The 21,859-nt window shown below is 48.8% G+C and overlaps 1 protein-coding gene across 2 annotated transcripts in view; it reads right to left on the reverse strand.

Annotated features, from left to right (window-relative positions):
* Positions 1-339: 339 nt before the first annotated feature.
* The window catches only part of Tulp3 (TUB like protein 3), a 38,649-nt gene continuing 17,129 nt past the window's right edge, over positions 340-21,859 (reverse strand). For both annotated transcript variants that reach the window (XM_041637034.1, XM_041637041.1), the window contains exons 2-11: positions 16,788-16,839; positions 11,140-11,299; positions 10,466-10,645; positions 8,299-8,423; positions 7,891-8,088; positions 6,615-6,727; positions 5,029-5,143; positions 4,063-4,161; positions 3,179-3,350; positions 340-2,480 (exon numbers count right to left, since the gene is read on the reverse strand). In XM_041637034.1, coding sequence (XP_041492968.1) covers positions 2,347-2,480; positions 3,179-3,350; positions 4,063-4,161; positions 5,029-5,143; positions 6,615-6,727; positions 7,891-8,088; positions 8,299-8,423; positions 10,466-10,645; positions 11,140-11,299; positions 16,788-16,839 — 1,348 coding nt within the window. In that variant the 3' untranslated portion in view covers positions 340-2,346. The remainder of the gene's footprint in view (positions 2,481-3,178; positions 3,351-4,062; positions 4,162-5,028; positions 5,144-6,614; positions 6,728-7,890; positions 8,089-8,298; positions 8,424-10,465; positions 10,646-11,139; positions 11,300-16,787; positions 16,840-21,859) is intronic.

Here is a 21,859-nt window from a genome sequence, read left to right on the forward strand (position 1 = left end):
AGGTGAGGTTCTTGTTTTTTGTTTTTTTTACTGTTAGCTATTCTACTTTTTTTGCTGCATCTGTGAACGCCACCAACCAAAGATTCAGGAGGCTGACCGATTAGCTGTCAAAGATGACGCAACCTGGCCCAGCCAGTGCCCCTTGCATTCTGCTCTCAGTTGCTTGATCCCCACAGAGAGCTCTGGAGTACAATGTCTCTATATGCTCTCCCAAACAGGTTTCCCAGGATCAAACTCTGCTAACACTGGCTCAAACTCCCACAGAATGCAACAGGAGGAAGTCCAAGGGGTGGGATTCGGGGAAGAAGGAGACATCATTTTTATATAAATTATCTTTATTTATATGGCATACAAAAGGTATAAATATGATTTATGTAAAACTGATCACCTACATATTCAAGCAGAGAGTCCGGGAAATGGGAGAATACGGTGCTCTAAACTAGACACAAAGATTAGAACCACTGGCTCACGGCCCCCACACCATTTAGGGGGAGACAAAGGAACAAAGGTGGCTTGTCAGGGACCGTTGTGGCGGAGGTGTGTCAGGCTTCAGAGCACGGTTACGAACAAGGCACTTATGGGAAGCACGCCTGAGGCAGAAATCAGTGATCTGAAGGGACAGACAGGACACCAGTGAACACAGGTCTCCGCCTCCCGGATTTTAGGCTTGGTGCTGAGCAGGGAGCAACAGGATTCAGGACGAAGGGACCTCCTCCACATGGGCAAAACCATGGGGCAGCAGCCGCAACCCTTCACCCGTGCGGGGAAGCAGTTTGGGAGTTGACGACCACTGAATGCAGGGTCCAAGCTTTGGAATTCTCAAGCTCAGTACGTCCTGGGCTGGCGACCTGGAAGAATTTTTCATGATTTGCTGTGAAGTGTTCATGATCTGGAAGCCTCAGTGAGCCGAGTTGGGCCTGCACTGGCGGGCCAGGCTTGAAGGCCAGAGGACAAAACCAACCAGGCAAGGCCTGTGGAGTGTCAGTGAGGCAGTCCTGTCACCTCCGACACTAGACGAAGACGCTGGAGAGCAAGACTTCCAGAGGTCTGGCCAGTCACTCTGCTGAGATTACTGCTGCCACCCTGCTCTAAGGACAGGGAAGAGAGAGGCTGGGACATGAGAGCCTTCCCAGACCCCAGGGACAAGCTAGTGCCACCTGACCCAGAAAAAGAATACGACACTGGTTTGAGCTTCCCCAGCCCTGACGGCAGATGACTCTATCTATAGTCATCATCACCATGAGGTAAAAGGGACCAATAGTAGACAAGTACTTCTAAGAGCCAATCTGTTGCTAGGCGGCAGTGCCCCACGCCTTTAATCCCAGCACTTGGGTGGCGGAGGCAGGGGTAGGCGGATCTCTGTGAGTTCAAGGTCAGCCTGGTCTACAAAGTGAGTTCCAGGGCGTCCAAGGCTGTTATACAGAGAAACCCGGTTTCGGGAAAGACAAAACAAAACAAAAATAGTCAGTCTGCTGCTCCTAATCAGCAAACTCTGCCCCCTTCTCTACTTACATTCTAGCAGATGCTTCAACCTCAGAGTACAGGGCCGCACCGAGGCAGGCTAGCAAACCAGAGTCCCAGGCCAAACTAGGTCAATGCCCACTTTGTAAAGAAAGTTTTATCGGGACACAGTTAAACTCTTTATGCACCAACTGGTTATGGCTGTTTTTGTGCTAAAGAGGCTAACTGGGCTGGGTGGTGGCGGCGCATGTCTTTAATCCCAGCACTTGGGAGGCAGAGGCAGGAGGATCTCTGTGAGTTCGAGGCCAGCCTGGTCTACAGAGCTAGTTCCAGGACAGGCACCAAAGGTACAGAGAAACCTTGTCTCGAAAAAAACAAAAACATAAACAAAAACCAAGAGGCTAATTGGAGACAGTGAAAGAGACACTATCAGACCATTGGCTGAGAAAGTCTGCAGGCTCCTGTCTTAGAGGCTAAAGGATCTTCAAAACACGAGGCCCAACTATTAGATCCTGATTGAGTTGGAAGTGCCTGAGCACAGGGAAGCTGCACCCTACACAGAATCTGTGTGCAGTCAGGAGTCGCCAGTGTGCCCAGGTACCTGCCTCCCTGTGCTTTAAGTCATCTCTCACCCACATGAAGCTGTGATCTATGACGTGGTCTCTGAAGCTCAGAGAAGGTGTAAATGAGTGTGTGCAAGCGTGCATCCACGTGTATACGTATATGTATGTATGAACACGCGCGCGCGCACACACACACACACACACACACACACAACCCCGAGAGGGGCAGAATCTTGCTCTCCTGTGCTGGGCAGATCAAGGGCAGCCGCTTTCTGCTCCTGCCGAAGGCTCTGCGGTGAGGAAGTCCCCTACTTCTCGTTTCTCACTCACAAGCCAGCTTGCTGTCGAAGCTGGACAGCCCGATGGCAAAGGCTTGCAGAGCGCACAGTGGGTAGTTATAGTCTAGTGTGAACACGTCATCAGCCACGCGTCCAAACTGCATGACGATGTAGTCGGCTGGAGACAGAAAGAAATGGACACGTTAGAGTATAACATGCGGTTGTTCTGCAGATGGGGGTGGGCGGCGGGGCTAACCATGGTCTCTTTAAAATAGGCAAGAGGAGGGAAAACGGCTCCGTACAGTGCCTGGCTAGGTTGTGGCAGGTACCAAGTTCTAACCCTAGCACAACATTAAAAGATAGATAGATAGATAGATAGATAGATAGATAGATAGATAGATAGATGGATAGACAGACAGATAGACAGACAGATAGATAAAGTAGGAAGCTTGCAGTTAGGTGTGGCAACACACTCTTGTAATCCCAGCATTCAGGAGGATGAGGCAGGAAGATCACAGCTCCACCATCTGAGCCTGCATAGCAAGACCCTGACTCAAAAAGGTAAAACTAGACATTTCTACTTCTATTCTTCTCCCTACAGGCTTGGAAATTATTCCCGACTAACATGGAGGACAGGAGGGAAGCCCAGAGAAGCTGGCGGACCCAGACGTGATCGAGTGCTGCAGTCACCTGGCCGGCTTCACCAAGAGTTCTTTACCATGCCACAGAAGGACGCTCACACTCCTCTGGCCCTGCGGCTCTGTCTTTTTCAAGATCTCATTTCTTCAGGCTCCCCCTCCTGGCACGGTTTCTCTAGCCACTCCCTCCTGGCATGCCTTCCCAGCTCCACCCACCCAGCCCCTTCCCCGTACTCACGGTCATTTCCGTGGACTATCTGAAAGTTCTTCACTGATGCCTGAGTAACTCTGCCGTGGAAGTTGAGGACATAGGACTGGGTGTCGTCACTCCAAACTGGGGCCTTGTTGTGCAGTTCAATCAGGTTCTCCATGGATTTGTTCTGCCACTTTGAAAGCAAGCTCTCGTGCTCCTGTGTGGAGGGAAAATGTCGTGTAGTCACAACAGGGACACGCAGAAACAGCAACAGAGAACTGAAGGCGAGCACCAGCACCAGCTCTGCCGTTCTTTTTTTTAAGTTTATTTATTTACTATGTATACAGTGTTCTGCCTGCATGTCTGCCTGCAGGCCAGAAGAGGGCACCAGATCTCATTACAGATGGTTGTGAGCCACGATGTGGTTACTGGGAATTGAACTCAGGATCTCTGGAAGAGCAGTCAGAGCTCTTAACCTCTGAGACATCTCTCCTCCAGATTGCAGAGAGAATCTGCAATCCTTTAAAACATCTTTTCTAATTTAGAAACAATTACTGATTTCTATTTTAAGTTACAGATGGGTGTGAGCCACCCAATATGTGCGCTGGGAATTGAACCTGGGTCCTCTGGGAGAATAGCCAGTGTTCTTAACCACTGGGCCAGCTCTCCAGACCCAGCCTTAAGACGCTGATATGCCATGTGGCCATTTCTCAAGTCAGCATCTCTGGAACATTCCATCCTGGAGATCCAGAGCAGAAGCCTGGTTCAGAAGAAGCAATGCTTTTTTCTTGTCTTTTTTAACTGGTCTCTTCTGTGCAGTATTATTGTACTCAAGGTGTATCACTGTCTTCCAGAGACCTTTATTGATGGAATATAATTTTTCTTCTGTCTTTGAAACCTGGTCTCACTGTGAATGTATTTTTACTTACATTTCGTGGCCGAAATGGGATGCGTTCATGACTCATATTCATCCCTGGAATGATCACAGACATTTTCCTGGGACCTTTAAAACCCAGTACGTTTGTTTCCTGAAAGACAGCAAAATAAGGCAGAATTTGGAAACAGAAGGGGAGGAGAAACCTCAATCTGCTTTTACAGGAAACCTCCACTGGTACAGAAAATGCTGCCAGCCTTGAGAGTACCAACATCAGTTTCATCTCTTTGCTGGAGCTAAACACAGAACCTGAGAACCAGACACAGAAGTCAGGAGTGGCGGCACACACCTGCACATACATGTCCCAGCACTTAGGCGGGTGAAGTGAGAGGATTGTTTGAGCCCAGGAGTTTGGGGCTACCCTAGGTAAAGCAGTGAGACCTTGTCAAGGAAGGAAAGAAAGAAAAGCAAGCCAGCCATGGTGGTACACACCTTTAATCCCAGAATTCAGCAGGTTGAAGCAGGAAGGTTGAGAGTTTGAGGCCAGCCTGGAATATGCAGCAAGGCTAGGGTATATAAGAAGACCCTGTCTCAAAAGAAAAAACCAAACCAAAACAACATCTACAGAAAGAAAGAAAGGGGAAGAGGAAGGAAAAGGGAAGGGGGAGGGGAAGGGAAAGGAAAAGAAGGGAAGGGAGGGAGGGAAGGGGAACGTTAAATGCAAAGAGAAGGCTCTAATTTTAACCTAATTTTTAATGTAGCCTCTGGCCGAAAAGCAAGGCATCAGGAAAAGAGAAGAGAGGTTTGTGGAGAGTAAATCATAACTGAACTTGGTGGTCCAAATCCAATTAAAACTCAAATACAAGAAGGAAATGATGCCAGCTCCTAAAGGAAGATCAAAGAAACATCCAGGGAGGAGGGAGCCGAGCTGGCTTTGGGCCTGAGGGAGGAGCACTGAAGATGGAGCACTATGTGGGAGCACCAGGCAGGAGCACCAGGTTGAAGCAAGGGCAGCACTTACATAGCAGATGGCGGCCAGCTCCTGCCGGGTGTGAGCCTTTTCCACCAGACCCTGGGCCTTGACTGGGTTCACACCATGGTCATACACTGTGAACTTGGTCCCCATGAGATTGGATCTAGTATCAGGAGAAAAAGCTACCATGATGATCTGCATTTTCCTCTTGAAGAGACAAAGAGAGGGGACACCTCTCTGCCCGCTGATGTGGGATTCCACTCTGTATGCCGTGAATATGTTTTACTGCCACTGGTTAATAAAGAAGCTGCTTTGGCCTTGGTAAGGGCAGAACATAGGTAGGCGGGAAAACTAACTGAATGCAGGGAGAAAGAAGGAAGAGTCAGATAGACTCCATGTAGCTGCTGAAGGAGAAAGGTAACAAACCATAGCCTCGTGGTAAAATAAAAAATAACACAATTGGGTTACTTTAGATGTAAGAACTAGCTAGGAATATGCCTAAGGAATTGGCCAAACAGTGTTGTAATTAATATAGATTTTGTGATTATTTGGGTTTGGGTGGCCAGAAAATGAAAGAACAGTCTCTGTTTACAGACTGCCAGCCTAAGAGCAGCACAGACACCATCTTTACAAAGACTCACAAGGAAGGACTTAGATTTCTTATTTATTTAATTATTTATCTAATTATTTATCTAATTATTTATTTATTTATTTATTTATGGTCTTCCTCTCTATCCTAGGCTGGCCTTGAACTTGTGGAAAAGCCTTTTGCTTCAGTCCCCTAAGTTCTGGGATGACGGGCATAAACTACTATGCCTGGCCCAAGATTTTCCTTCTTTTAATTTTTATTTAAAGTAATTTAATAAATAAATCATTAACAATTAATAAATACTTTAAAAAAGTATTTTATTTATTTATTATATATACAGTATTCCTTCCATGTATGCCTGCGGGCAGAGGGGGCATCAGATCTCATTACAGATGGCTGTGAGCCACCATGTGGTTGCTGGGAATTGAACTCAGGACCTCTGGAAGAGCAGCCAGTGCTCTTAATTGCTGAGCCATCTCTCCAGCCCAACAATTAATAAATAATTTAATAAAATAAATTATTACTATTATTATTTTAAGTAGCCTGGCTGGCCTGGAACTCATGGTCCACCTGCTCTGTCTCCCAGATTCTGGTATTAAAGGTGTGTGTGATAATGACTGGCCTCAACATTTTCTTTTAGTTTTTTTTTTCTTTTTTCTTTCTTTTTTTTTAAGACAGGGTTTTTCTGTGTAACAGTCCAGGCTTTCCTGGAACTTGCTTTGTAGGCCAGGCTGACCTTGAACTCACAGAAATCTGCCTGCCTCTGCCTCCCAAGTGCTGGGATTAAAGGCACGCACCACCACTGCCCAGCTAGTTTTTCTTTTTAAGATGAACACATCTGTATATCTGAATCATTTAAAAACAAACAAACAATAGCAAAGTTTTGGGATGTATTTCAGTGGTAAAGCAATTGCTTCACATGTGTGAGGCCTTTGGTTCAATCTTCAGTGACAGAGAACCAGGGGTGTGGGTAGGAATAAAACAGCGACTATCCTGGAGTTACAGAACCACAGAAGACTGGGCTGGCCAGCTGAGGCGTCATCACCTGAGTTTGCCGATGTAACTTTCCCCATCACGAGACAAGTCTGTCGGGTCTGTGGAGATCAGGTAGTTGGAGGTTTTGCTCTTTTTCCGCTTCCTACCAGCAAGAAGAAATATCTGAGAGAAGAAAAATGTCAGTCAAACCCAAGTCCAGTGAGACCACAAGTGTTTACCACTATCTCTCCGTGTGCAAAGAAGTGGATCTTAGGCCAGGCATGGTGGTGCATACCTTTACTCCCACCACTCTGGAGGCAGAGGCAGGAGGATCTCTGTGAGTTCAAAGCCAGCCTGGTCTACCTGGAGAGAGTTCCAAGACAGCCAGAGTTACACAGATAGAATCTGTCTGTCTCAAAAACCAAACCAAAACAAACAAAAAACAAAATAGCCAGGTGGTGGTAGCACTTGGGAGGCAGAGGCAGGTGGATCTCTGAATTCAAGGCTAGCCTTGTCTACAGATTGAGTTTCAGGATAGCAAGGCTACACACACAGAGAGGCTGTCTCAAACAAACAAAAAGCTGGGCAGTGGTGGCGCACGCCTTTAATCCCAGCACTCGGGGGGCAGAGGCAGGCGGATCTCTGGGAGTTCGAGACCAGCCTGGTCTACAGAGCTAGTTCCAGGATAGGCTCCAAAGCCACAGAGAAACCCTGTCTCGAAAAACCAAAAAAAAAAAAAAAAAAACCAACCAAACAAACAAAAACAAAAACAAAAAAACACAAAATAAATAAACAAACAAATGAAATCTAGCATTTGGAAGGCCAGGGCAGCAGGATCTGAAACAACAAGTCACACTCAGTTTCTAAGTTTGAGGATATCCTTGGGCTACATGAATCCCTTATCGAGAAAGAGAAAGAGGTAGGGAGGTGAAAACAAGTATACTCCTACGCTCTTGCTGGGTTGGGGCAGCTCCGTGGTGGGGCAGCTACTGGCATTCAGGGGGCTGAGCTCCATCGTAGCACGGGGAAACACTTCTCTACTTCCTTACATTGTGGACAGAAGCTTTTCTTGAGGGTGGACAGGGGTGAGGAATCAGATTTCTGACCGTGACTAGTTCTGACATGAGACACTAAGAACAGGACTTCTGGGTACACAGCCCTCTTTCAGATGACAATGGCTAACTAGTGGGACTCCCTGGGCATAACCAATTCCCATGACAGCCTTGTTTCTCTCAGGATCATCTGGGGGTTAAGGGCTTAGCAGAAGGGTGTCTGCCTGCTGTGGATGACATTTTATCACCAGTGCTCAGAGAAAAGAAGAGAACAGCCTACGATGGACCCCGTACCTTCCGGTTCTCCTCCCTCTCCAGGTGCATATAGTAGGTGGGGAAGAGGCCGCGGTCCATGCCTTTCTTATCCCGAGTTACTCGACACTTCACGGTGACACCCCGCGGGGCAGGGCTGTAGGCGAAGTCCTCTAAATTCTCCACTTCTCCAAGCTGGGCATCGCTTTGCTGGGCTGTGACACCAGCAGCTCCCGTCTCCTGAAAACAGAGTTTTCTGTGAGCAACCAGAATCGGGTACAAACTTCACGCCCTGTGTCAGACACTTAGCGACAAAATCCTGCCCCTGTTCTCAGTCCCCTCCCGATCTGGTAAGTCAAACAGAGCATCACGAGCCTCGGCGTAAACATTTCTCTGTGTTTGAGGATGATCACACCAGCTGCAAAAGGACACTGGCTCGGCACCACCTACCGAGGCTGCTTTCTGGCCGGCCACAGAACTCTCTTTTTCCGAATGAGCTGACGGGGAGCTGAGACTGTCCCCCTCCTCTTCCTCATTGTCGGTCTCCTCGTCATAGTTCACACTACCCAAGATGCCTGGCAGAAAAGGAAAGCCTGTCAGCATTTGCCATCTGTTGTCTGAGAAGATCACACTGGAAATAGAGAGGTTTTCAATTTTTCTTGCTTCAAACCTTCCCAACTGGGGCCAGCGAGATGGCTCAGTGGGCAAAGGTGCTTGCTGCCAAGGTTGACAACCCAAGTTTGATTCCTGGATCCACATGGTGGAAAGAAAGAGCTGACTCCCTAAAGTTGCCTGACTGCCACATGTGTGCACGGCGTGTACACACACACACACACACACACACGCACGCACAAATAAAAATGCAATAATAAATTGCTAACTGGAACCAGACATGGCAGTGCATGTCTATAATCCCAGTACTCAGGCGACAGTGGCAGAACAGAAGGATCAGAAAGTCAAGGCTATCCCTGGCTACATAACAAGCTGGAGACCAGCCTGGGCTACAGATACCTTGTCTCACCACCAACACCGCCTCCTATTATGCTTTAGGCAAACTCCAAAGTCTTGCTGTGGCCTCCCACATTCTACGGAACTAACATTTGTTTTGTTTTGATTTTTGAGACGAGGGTCTCACTATGGAGCCCCTGGCTGTCCTGGAACTCTCTACTAGACCAGGCTCACCTTGAACTCACAGAGATCCTCCTGCCTCTGCCTCTGCAAGTGTTGGGAGTAAAGGTGTGTGCCTAAATCTCTGAGCCCTACCCATGCTCCCTCCCACCCTCCTGCATCTTGCTCCATGCTCCACTGTCACCTCAATGGACCAGTTCCTGCTGCAGGCCCTCGCACTTCCTCTGGGCAGCTTGCCAACCACTCTGTCTGGGTTAGGGGCTCTCCAGGGACTCTCAGGCACCTTTTTACTTCTAGCACAAACCCACATTTACTTATTCTTCAGACAGGGTCTCATGTAGTCCAGGATAGCCCTGAACTTGTTATACAGCCAAGGAGAACCTTGAACGGAACGCCTTACCTCCACCTTCCAAGTGGTGGGAATACAAGCACGCATCTCTACACACAGTGCTGGGAATCAAACCCAGGACTTCAGGCTTGTTAGGCAAGCGCTCCACAATCTGGGCTGCATTCCCCAGGCCCCAAAGCCTCAGCCAGAATAAACGTTCTACGAGGACATCTGAGAATAAAGCTCCATACAATTTCGCACAGAACCCATTTTCTTCTTTAAAACTTTAAAAGTTACATTTTAATTTGTTTATTCTGTGAGTGCTTCTCTCCTTCCCCAACATGGGCTCTGTTTAAACTCAGGTTGACAGGTTTGCCAGGTGAGTATGGAGGGTAATTAAGCCTCCTCCTCCCTTATGGGGTTCCAGGGATTGAACTCTGGCTGTTGGGCTCGGCAGTGGGTGTCTTTAACCAGTAAGCCAGCTCCCCGACTCTCAGAAGCTATTTCTAACGGATGAACCTGTTTCGGTATCCAACCACTCTCCCAGGAGGGGCTGGCAAGGCAAGTACCTAGCATATACTAATTCCTTGCTGGCTTTCACTCTCCTCACTTGAAGGGCAAGTTATATAGCTGAGCATGGTGATAAATGTCTACGGTGTCAGCACTCAGGAGGCTGAGACAGGAGGATCTCAGACTGGAAGCCAGCCTGGGTCACATGGCAATACCTTGTCTAAAGGGGGGAAAAAGAAAAAAGAAAAAAAAAAGAAACTAGATATAAGGTCAGGTGATGGTGGCTCACGCCTTTAATCCCAGCACCCAGGAGGCAGAGGCAGGCGGATCTCTGAGTTCAAGGCTGGCCTGGTCTACAAGAGCTAGTTCCAGGATGGGCTCCAAAGCTACAGAGAAACCCTGTCTCGAAAGAAAGAAGGTTTAAGAAAAAAAAAAAGGGCAAAATGAAAAGTCATAAATGATAATGACTACTCTGTATTTCATTATCTTGTCTTCTCAGACAACAGCACAAACGATGACTGTTCCAAGTATCCCCCTTTAGATGTCAAAGATGCTGGAACCCAAGCCACACTACCCAAGTCTGGGTCACTTAGACTGTAAGCCCATGAGAGGAAGGCACGCACCCTGCCGTAAACCGAGCGTCACCCTCACCATGTTTTTGGAGAATCTCCTGGAGGTCTGGCTTGGAGGCGGTCTCCACTGGAGGGCTTTCCCCACCTGCACTTCCGTCGGTGGCCTCTTCTGGCGCAGGGGAGCCCACTGAGAGAACATGAGGCTTGCTTTCCAAATCCGGAGCCTCTGGCTTAAGGAAAGCAGCTGGCCCATCGATGCCTAGGAGCGCGAAGAAAGAGTGAATGTGGACCGGAAGTGAGCTGGGTGCTTTGCGGGATGCAGCCAATCAAGGGCTACCCAGCCACCTCAGTTCTCCTCCTTAACGTCATAAGCACGTGTGTCGAGGACAAGGACCGAGTCTACCAACAGGTTTGGCTACTCAAACTGTACTTCAGAACCTAGGAGTGAGGCCAAGGCTGGGCGTGTGGCTCAGGGTCAGACTTTTCATTCATTTTGAGAATTCATTCATTCATTTCGGACAGTGCCATTCACTTTGCATCAAAATCAATAATTCTAGGTTGGACATAAACTTGAAGGCATCTTCCACGATTTCTCTTCCCAAAGACCCAGAACGTGATTATAAAGATAAGGAAGGATCTTAGGAAGGGAGCTGGTACTGTCTTTGTGCACCGTGTCTGCATTCTCCTGCCTCATCTTGGGTCTATGAAAATCGTACTTAAGCCATACGTGGGTGGCACTGTCTAAATACACACCATGTAGGATGACATCGCTGCGAGGCGTCTGAGGGTCCACCAAAGGCGTGTGCTCCTCGCCACCTCTAGGCTTTAACCGGCGCAGCCTGGCTTCGGGGTTTGGTTGGACCATAAGGGGCTCAAGGCGCTTCTTTCTCTGCTTCTTCTCCAGCAGCGCCCTCTAGAGAGAAAATGCGGTATTACAATGCACAGCCTACCCTCATGGAATAGTTTAGCCGGCCTTTCTTTTCTTTTTAAAAACTAATCCTAAGAGCTACTGTGAATCTCTTTTTTGTTTCACAAGAGATGCAAACATGCCAGCTGAGCATAGAGGTGCATATCCTTAATTCCAGCACTCAGGCGGGTGGCAGACCTCGTGAGTTCGAGGCCAACCTGGTCTACAAAATGAAGAAATGGAAATACTCGGGGCAGGCTTTTTCCTCTTTAGACAGGGTCTTCCTATGTATTCCAGACTGATTTTCAGCTAACAACCATCTCGTCCAAACCTCCCAAATCTTGGGATTACTTGGAGCTAATTACACTCCTACCCAAACCTCCCAAATCTTGGGATTATTCAGATGTTTTGCCACAGCCAACCTCAGTTTTGCATTCTTGTTCATCTTACAAATTGAAATCAAATGAACTTGGATCAGAATTGAGAAGAAAGAAAAGATAGTTGGGACATTCTGAGCAGGGAAATTCAGTTTACGAGTAGACAAGAGATAAAGAGCCGGGCTGGGGCAACTCTGCAGGACGCTTGCTTGCGTCTTAGTGATTTTCAGTGGTGGTGATGAACACCATGACCCAATCTGACCTGGAAGGAGAGACTTCATTCCCACAAAAGGCAAGTCAGGACAGGCAGGTGGCGGCAAGAACAGAGTAGGGGTCATGGAGGAATGCTGCTGCCAGGCTTGCTCCTCAGGGGCTCAGTCTTCTCTTATATACCCCAGGACCACCATCCCAGGAATGGCCCCGCCCCACAGTGGGCTAACCCTTTTCACATTAATCACCAATCAAGAAATGCCCCCAGGCTTGCCTACGCGCCATCGGATGGGCGCTGTTTCTCAACCGAGGGTCCCTCTTAGATGATGTCAGCTTGTGTTGTATTGGCAAAAATCAACATACACACCCTATATATGCAAAGTCATGGTTATGACGTGGAAACTCACTTGGAGGCTGAAGCAGGAGGACACTGATCCCAGGACTGGCTAACAGGGGGAGATTGAGTTCCTCTAAACCAAACCAAAACAGCAGCAAGATAAAGCAAAGTCAGGCAAAAAGGCAGGAATGGATATGAGAGAAATGCCCCAGTAAGGTAGAAAGGAAAGCTTTGTCACATACACTATTTTTAAATTATATTTGTTTTTCTTTGTGCACAATAGTTCTGTCTACATGTATGCCTGTGCCCCACGTGCATGCCTCATGGCCACAGCTCAGAAGACGGAGGCAGATTTCCTGGAACTGGAATTCGGACAGCCAGAGCCACACAGCTAGATCCTGTTGTTGTTGTTTTGTTTTGTTTTAAGCTATGAGCAGTTTAGCACTATTGGTCATTAGGGAGATGAAGACCCAGCTGCTACTTCATGCCCACTGAGATGCTAAGAACCAATAAGCGCTGGAGACCAAAAGCCTCCGGCATTGGTGGGAACTCAAGTGGTCCAGCGTCTCATCTGGACTGTATCTGGTCTTGCAGAAATCAGGGGTGATTTAAGGCTAGAGAGGGCAGGCAAAAGCCATGAGCAAATGCAACACCAATGTTAGAGGCAGGGATTTGCTATGCAGCTGAGGCTGGCTTTGAACCTGTGACCATCCTCTTCTACCTGCTCAGTGCTGCCATTACAGGCACATGCTAGCAGGCACCACTAACCTTTGGTAATTTCTAAAGATTCTAGGGGAGTCTCAGGTAGGATCAAAGGGGTCACAATTGATGGTCTGAGTCTGGAATACTGTTCTGTGTGGTATCCATGACGGGGACTGGTCCTTGCTGACCTCCACGGTGGAAAATGTCATCTCATCTTTGCCGATTCCTCCTCTGCTTTGCAGGTGACCTGCTCCCTCTGCAGTCACCACCCTCCCACCACTGAGTTCTGGCTCGCATCGGTAACCAAGGCAACTCTACTGCAGGATTCAGCCCGCACCCTGGGCCTTCTCCCCAGGCCTGTTCTTAGGTGTTGACTAGATTCAGAACTCACGGTTTTCTTGGTTAGACTTCACTTTGCTTTGTATGCCATCAGATTTGTCAGGTAGACCCCATGTGGACTCACGTGATTATTAAATGGTTTTGACAAATATTAAAAAAAAATCACATAGAAAAGCAAACATGAAAGTGACGGATGTCAGGTATAGTTCTAAGTTGCCTAATCTTTACAGCGTGTTACTGCAGAGCGCTGCACACGCCTTCCTTCCTTCATGCAGGATGTAATGAAAGACTGTTGCATGTCCCTAGGCTAGGGAACGCTGATGGAATGATCATCAAATATACACTTAGTGGGAGCCAGGCATGGTAGCCGTGCCTTTAATTCCTGCACATCGGGAGGCGATGGGAGGCAGGGACTGGGATTCTGCAGAAATCCTGAGCAGCTAACCTGGATGGCTAGACAGGTGAGAAGTGAGACCCAAAGGCTGTCTGTCCTCTGACTCCCTTTCACAGAGACAAGCACACATGCACATAAACAAACTTGGCAGGCAATGTCGCAGTGCCGAACAGATATGTACAATAACTATGTGTCAATCAAAAATAAATGTATCTCTTAATATCTGTTCTTGGGGGGTTGGAGAGATGGCTCAGCAGTTAAGAACACTGACTGTTCTTCCAAGGAACCCGGGTTCAATTCCCATCATCCACAGGGCAACTTAGAACTGTCTATAACTTCAGTTCTAGGGGACCCAATACCCTCACACAGACATACACGCAGGCAAAACACCAATGCACATAAGATAAAAATAAATTGGGGCTGGAGAGATGGCTCAGTGGTTAAGAGCACTGACTGCTCTTCTAGAGGACCTGGGTTCAATTCCCACACCCACATGGCAGCTCACAACTGTCTGAAGAGCCAGTTGCAGGGGATCTGACACCAATGCACATAAAATAAAAATATGTTACTAAAAAAATATGTCCTTGGTTCTTATTCTATTAGTCCAGTAAAGGAAACAAACACAGCTAGGCAGGGTAGGGTATACCTGCAATTGCAATACTCAGGAGACTGAGGCAGAACTGTTGGTAGTTTGAGGACAGCCTGGGCTGTAGGATGAGACCATGTCGCGAAAACCCAACCCCTTCCCACATAGAAATTAAATAAATAAATAAATAAATAAATAAAATGTATATTAAAAAAACCTGTGAATAACACTATTAAAATAAGCTAGGCGATGGTGGTGTACGCCTTTAATCCCAGCACTCGAGAGATAGAGGCTGGCGGATCTCTGTGAGATCGAGGCCAGCCTGATCCACAAAGCAAGTTCCAAGATAGGCTCCAAAACCACAAAGAGAAACTCTGTCTCAAAAAACCAAAAACCAAAACAAAACAAAGTAAAACAAAACAAAATTTAAACAGCACAGCAGCAAGCACAGGCCAAAATTTTGCTTTTTGGTTTTTTTTGACACAGGGTTTCTCTGTGTAGCCCTGGCTGTCCTGAAACTCACTCTCGAACTCAGAGATCTGCCTCAGACCAAATTCTAGAGAAGGAAAAACTGTTAAGTGGTTTTGTTCCAGTGTGGACATGACCTACAGTGTCTCCCAAAGAGTCACGTGCTGAAGCAGGGCCCCATGCAGTCAAGTGTAGTCATGCTGAAGGGTGGGGAAATGGGGGTAGAGGTCATAACCCAGCACCAGAGAGGCTGAGGCAGGAGGACTGACTTCAGAGAAAGCCTGGGCTACACAGCAAGTTCCAAGGCAGTAAGAGAAAGCTATGGCCTGGTAGAAAAGATAAATCATCTGCAGGCCTGCTGTGGGAAGGGATTAATGGGCCCTTCCCCCCAGGGTGTCAGCTGGTTCCAAGAGCAAGAGGTCATAAGAAGTGCCAGCTGTGGTGGAACACGCCTATAAATCCAGTCCTCAGGAGGTGGAGGCAGGAGGATTATGAATTTGAGGCCTGGGTGGGCAACACAGCAAGAATCTATTTCAAGAACCAAAAAGCTGGGTAGGGTTGGACACGTCTTTAATCCCAGCACTTAGGAGGCAGAGGCAGGAGCATCTCTGTAGTTTGAGGCCAGCTAAGGCCTGCTATGCATGCCCCAAAGAAACCAAAAAGAAAAAAAAGTTATGATGTGGGAATCCCCTCTCTGTATGCTGTGAATATGCTTTGCCACCATTGGTTAATAAAGAAGCTGCTTCGGGTCTTTGGCAGCGCAGAATAGAGCTAGGCAGGAAAACTAAACTGAAGGCTGGGAGAAAAAAGGTGGAGTCAGGGAGATGCCATGTAGCTGCCGAAGGAGACAGACACACAAGAACCTTACCTACTGACAAACCACAAGCCTCATGGTAAAATACAAAATAATAGAAATGGATTAATTTAAGATGTAAAAGTTAGTTAATAAGAAGTCAAAGCTAATAGGCCAAGCAATGTTTTATTTTTATTTATTTATTTATTTTTGGATTTTCGAGACAGGGTTTCTCTGTAGTTTTTGGTGCCTGTCCTGGAACTAGCTCTTGTAGCCAGGCTGGCCTCGAACTCACAGAGATCCACCTGCCTCTGCCTCCCAAGTGCTGGGATTAAAGGCGTGTGCCACCACCGCCCGGCCCAAGCAATGTTTTAATTAATACAGTTTCTGTGTGATTATTTTGGGTCTTGGCAGTGGGGAAACAAACAAGCAGTCTCCGCCTACAAAGTTATTTTCCTGCCCTTTCACATGGCATCTCTCCTGTACCAATTATTTTCCTTGTTGGTCTCTGTCATGCTGTGTTATCACTAAGGGGGCTGTGCGGGCTAGTTTTATGCAATCTGGTATAAACTAGAGCCATCTGGGAAGAAGGAATCTCAGTTGAGAAAATGCCTCTCTAAGATGTGCCTTTAGGGAAGTCTTTAGCACACTTTCTTCATGATGGACTCCAGGCTGTGAGATGATTACAGTCACGGTGTTTATCCCAGCATTAGAAGCCTAACTAAGACGGGCATCACCAGACACCAGATGAAGCTGCTGGATCTTGGACTTTAGCCTCTAAATCTGTAAGTTTCTTTTTAAAAGTAATGTGCCCAGTCTCATGTATTTTGTTATGGCAATAAGCAGGAGGCCAATACATCTCTTACTTATTTACTTACTTACTCATCTATCTATCTATCTATCTATCTATCTATCTATCATTTTTAGTGTTTTAAGGTAGGGTCTCCCTATGCAGCTCAGACTGACCTTGACCTCACGGTGATCAGTCTCTCTAGAGCAGGGATTACCAGTTAGTGCTACCAGGCCCAGCTACAACATTCTTCTAGTTCCTGTAGAAGGTGTCAGAGGTTTTCATTGATTATTAACAAAGCCAGTTAATTGCTACCATCGTCAAATCGCCCTGCTCCTGCCACAGCCCAGACCTTTGGCTTGACGACTAAGTTCAGACCCTGTTTAATGAGCAGCCACGAGCGATCCTGCTCATCTAGTCTTTCTGTGAGACCCTGTCATGACTTCAGAGCCGAGACCACCAGCTCCAGCCAGGACGGCCCCGAGAGCCCCTGCTCACCTGATTGTCCAGCTTCAACTGCCGAAGCCTCAGTGTCTCATCTTCAAAAGCACTGTCACAAAACAGAAAAAGAGAGCATATGAAGACAAAAGCATCCTAAAAGCCTGTCTGTTTCATTTTTACATACATGCATTCCAGTGGGTTAACTGAAACCAAGGGATTTTGCCTTAGAGGAAGTGCCTGTTTCTAGGTGTTGTCTACACTCAAGCAAGATCTATCGACTACCACACAGGCCCACCCACTACCACACAGGTCCACCCACTACCACGCAGGTCCACCCACTACCACGCAGGTCCACCCACTACCATTCAGATCCCACCCACTACCACACAGATCCCACCCACTACCACACATGTCCACCCACTACCACGCAGGTCCACCCACTACCACACAGATCCCACCCACAACCACACAGATCCCACCCACTACCACACAGATCCACCCACTACCACACAGATCCACCCACTACCACACAGATCCCACCCACTACCACACAGATCTACCCACTACCACACAGATCCACCCACTACCACACAGATCCACCCACTACCACACAGATCCACCCACTACCACGCAGGCCCACCCACTACCACGCAGGCCCACCCACTACCACACAGATCCCACCCACTACCACACAGATCCCACCCACTACCACGCAGGTCCACCACTACCACGCAGGTCCACCCACTACCACGCAGATCCCACCCACTACCACGCAGATCCCACCCACTACCACACAGATCCACCCACTACCACACAGATCCACCCACTACCACACAGATCCCACCCACTACCACACAGATCCACCCACTACCACACAGATCCCACCCACTACCACACAGATCCACCCACTACCACGCAGGTCCACCACTACCACGCAGGTCCACCCACTACCACGCAGATCCCACCCACTACCACACAGATCCCACCCACTACCACACAGATCCCACCCACAACCACGCAGGTCCACCCACTACCACGCAGGTCCACCACTACCACGCAGGCCCACCACTACCACGCAGGTCCACCCACTACCACACAGATCCACCCACTACCACGCAGGTCCACCACTACCACACAGATCCCACCCACTACCACACAGATCCACCCACTACCACATAGGCCCACCCACAACCACGCAGGCCCACTCACCCACCAAGCCTGTGCATGGAGCCACACACAGCCCTTTCTTTTTGTTTTAAACTGTGCATCAAGTACTCCTCCTGTTCCAAAACAACCTGGCCTGAGTGTTCTGTGTGTGTCTTGTTTTGTTGATTCCTTAAAGCAACCCTAGGAATTAAGACTGATTCCTCACACCTAAGATGAAGAAGCAGAGGCTTGGAGAGTCATGCCAAAGTTTAACAGCTAAAGTCCAAATTGTACCTAAGAATCAGATTATTTTAGTTCTTTTTTTAAGCTACTTCTATGAGAAGGAAACAGGGACTCAGCTACTAACCTTGACTTCCCTAAGATCTGCAATCAGGGCCATGCATGTCCTGCAGTCCCAGTACGGGGGGTGGGGGAGGGAGGTGAAGCTAGGATGCCCTGATTTGAGGACAGTCTGGGGCTTCATGGTGTCTCAAAACCAACAAGGTCTGGCAGTAGTAACATTTGTTCTGCAGAGAACAGTTCCTTAGTATTAAGGAATACACAGACTGACACCATGGGGAGCCAGAAGAGGGCAAACATCCCTGGAGCTGGAGTTACAGGTGGTTGTGAGCCGCGCGGTGCATGTTGGTAGGACTGAAGTCAGGTCCTCTGGAGGAGCAGCAAGTGATATCACCACTAAACTATCTCTCTAGGCTCCCTCTTAATCTACCACCCACCCACCACTATCCACACACACACCCACCCACCATCCACCCATCCACCATCCATCCATCCACCCACCATCCATCCACCCACCCACCACCCACCCACCCACCATCCATCCACCCACCCACCATCCACCCACCCACCATCCATCCACCCATCCACCATCCATCCATCCACCCACCCACCACCCACCATCCATCCACCCACCATCCATCCATCCACCCACCATCCATCCACCCACCCACCATCCATCCACCCATCCACCATCCACCCATCCACCCACCACTATCCACACACCCACCACCCACCCACCCACCATCCATCCACCCACCCACCATCCACCCACCCACCCACCATCCACCCATCCACCATCCATCCATCCACCCACCATCCATCCATCCACCCACCATCCACCCACCCACCATCCATCCACCCACCCACCATCCACCCATCCACCATCCATCCATCCACCATCCATCCACCCACCCACCACCCACCCACCCACCATCCACCCACCACTATCCACACACCCACCCACCCACCCATCCACCCACCATCCACCCACCCACCATCCATCCACCCACCCACCATCCATCCACCCACCCACCATCCACCCACCCACCATCCATCCACCCACCCACCATCCACCCACCCACCATCCATCCACCCACCATCCACCCACCCATCCACCCACCACCCACCCACCCACCATCTACCCACCCACCATCCACCCATCCACCCACCATCCACCCACCCACCATCCACCCATCCACCCACCATCCACCCACCCACCCACCATCCACCCATCCACCCACCATCCACCCACCCACCACCCACCCACCCACCATCCACCCACCATCCATCCACCCACCCACCATCCACCCATCCACCCACCATCCACCCACCCACCCACCATCCACCCATCCACCCACCATCCACCCACCCACCACCCACCCACCCACCATCCACCCACCATCCATCCACCCACCCACCATCCACCCATCCACCCACCACTATCCACACACCCACCCACCCACCCATCCACCCACCACCCACCCACCATCTACCCACCCACCATCCACCCATCCACCCACCATTCACCCACCCACCCACCATCCACCCACCCACCCACCATCCACCCATCCACCCACCATTCATCCACCCACCCACCATTCACCCACCCACCATCCACCCACCCACCATCCACCCACCCACCACCCATCCACCCACCATCCACCCACCCACCACCCATCCACCCACCATCTACCCACCCACCATCCATCCATCCACCCATCCATCATCTAGCATTTTAGGTAGTAATAGGGATTGAATTCTGGTCCTTGGGCAGACTAAGCTAGTAACTAATACACCATGGAGCCACACTTGCAGCTCTGAGACAGACCTCTTGTTAGGAAAAAAATGGCCAGGTGATGTTGTCATACACCTATAATCCTAGCACTGGGGATGCAGAGGCAGGCAGACTTCTGTGATCTGAGGCTAGCTTGGTCTACACAGTGAGTTCCAGGTCATCAGTACTATATAGTAAGGCCATGGGTTCAAACCCCAGCACTGCAGAACAAACTAAACAAAGGAACAAACAAGAAAACCATGGAGCACTAACAATACCAGCCCCTCCTCCCACTGCAACCCATTTCTGACCTCTCTATGGGTCCCTGCATTTCTCCTGAGGTTTCTATTTCCATCCTCAATGCAGGGTGAACAGTGTTGGTATCCAGGGGGACTGGTGTAGATTTGCAAAGATGGCGTCTAAAATGACTGAGTGTAGGAAAGGGTTAACCGGAGAAGAGACTCTGAGGCTACAGCTTAGCATTTCCCAACAGCTGCTGCAAACTTGCCTTTGCTCAAGGCTCTCTCTCTGTCCTCAACACTAAACCAAAACTGTGCCAAAGACCATCCCCTCTCCTCCCCACACCACCTGAAACCTAAACAAAGCTACACTTCCGACTGAACACCCCAAAGCCTGGAGCAGTCCTTTCAAGGCCTCTAACAATCAGTGTGCCGGGCGTGTCTTCAAGGCTGCACCCAGACAGCACTCAATTCCTCCCAGCAAGCCTGGGCAAGCTAGGCAGATGTAAATAACAGGGTATCACGAAAGCATTCTGACCTGAACGGAACAGTAAACAGATGCTATAGGATTGTAACACGTACACATAGCCACGAGAATTCTAAATCAAACCAGAGGCTGAGGACAGGCACAGGCCCTGAGAAAATAAATAAGAAGTAACCTGAAAGTCTCCTTTAGCAGAAGCAGAATGTGCTGTTAATGTGAGAAGCCTGTCTCCAGTCCCAACCCCCACAGCTCTGACAGTCTACCATATGGACACAAAAGTTTGTTTTCTTTCTTTTTTTCCCTATTCCATCCTCCTGAAGCCTCTGCCCTCATAACCTACTCAATTTCCCAAAGCCCCATTTCCTAAGACCGTAACTTTGCTGATTTGATTAACTGTGGTGGAAGGAAATGGGACAAACATGATCACATCACAGGACTTGATGGACGATGGTCAGTGACCACCGAGTGGGGAAGGGCAGAGTGGAGAAAGGAGGAGCCTCACTACGATGAAGACTGCCAAGCCGGGCATCATGCTTCCCAGGACTCTTCCAGCTTGAGGCTAGCCTCGACCAGCAAAACCTGTCTAAACAACCAAGCCTAACATCCCGTTAAGATCTCCAGTAATGAGAGGTTGAGGCGCCAGGCAGTGGTGGTGCACACTTTTAATTCCAGCACTCGGAGACAGGGGCAAGCAGATCTCTGTTAGTTTGAGGGCAGTCTGGTCTACAGCTAGTTCCAGGACAGCAGGACTGTTACACAAAGAAACCCTGTCTCAAAACAAAACAAAAAAGAGATGCTGAGTACTACGTTGTTCTATCCTGGAACTTGCTCTGTAGATCATGCTGGTCTCAAACACAGAGCTCCACCAGCCTCTACCTCCTGAGTGCTGGGATCAAAGACATTTACCTGACTACTATCCACCTTAGTTTTTTAAAAAAAAAAAAAATACACAGGGTTTTTCTGTGTAACATTTCCAGGCCGTCCTGGATTCATTTTGTAGACCAAGCTGGCCTCACACTCACAGAGATCCGCCTGCCTCTGCCTCCCGAGTGCTGGGATTAAGGGTGTGCGCCACCACTGCCCGGCTTCTTGTTGTTTTCTAATATGGGAGTCACTATTACACAAGAGATAAACTGAGGTGAAGGGCAAAGGTTACTTTTGAACGTTTTTTTTTTTGGTAACATTT

This window comes from Microtus oregoni, unplaced genomic scaffold (genome assembly GCF_018167655.1).
Source record: "Microtus oregoni isolate MIOR12 unplaced genomic scaffold, Mior012 000002F_ref0000024, whole genome shotgun sequence".
Lineage (NCBI taxonomy): Eukaryota > Metazoa > Chordata > Mammalia > Rodentia > Cricetidae > Microtus > Microtus oregoni.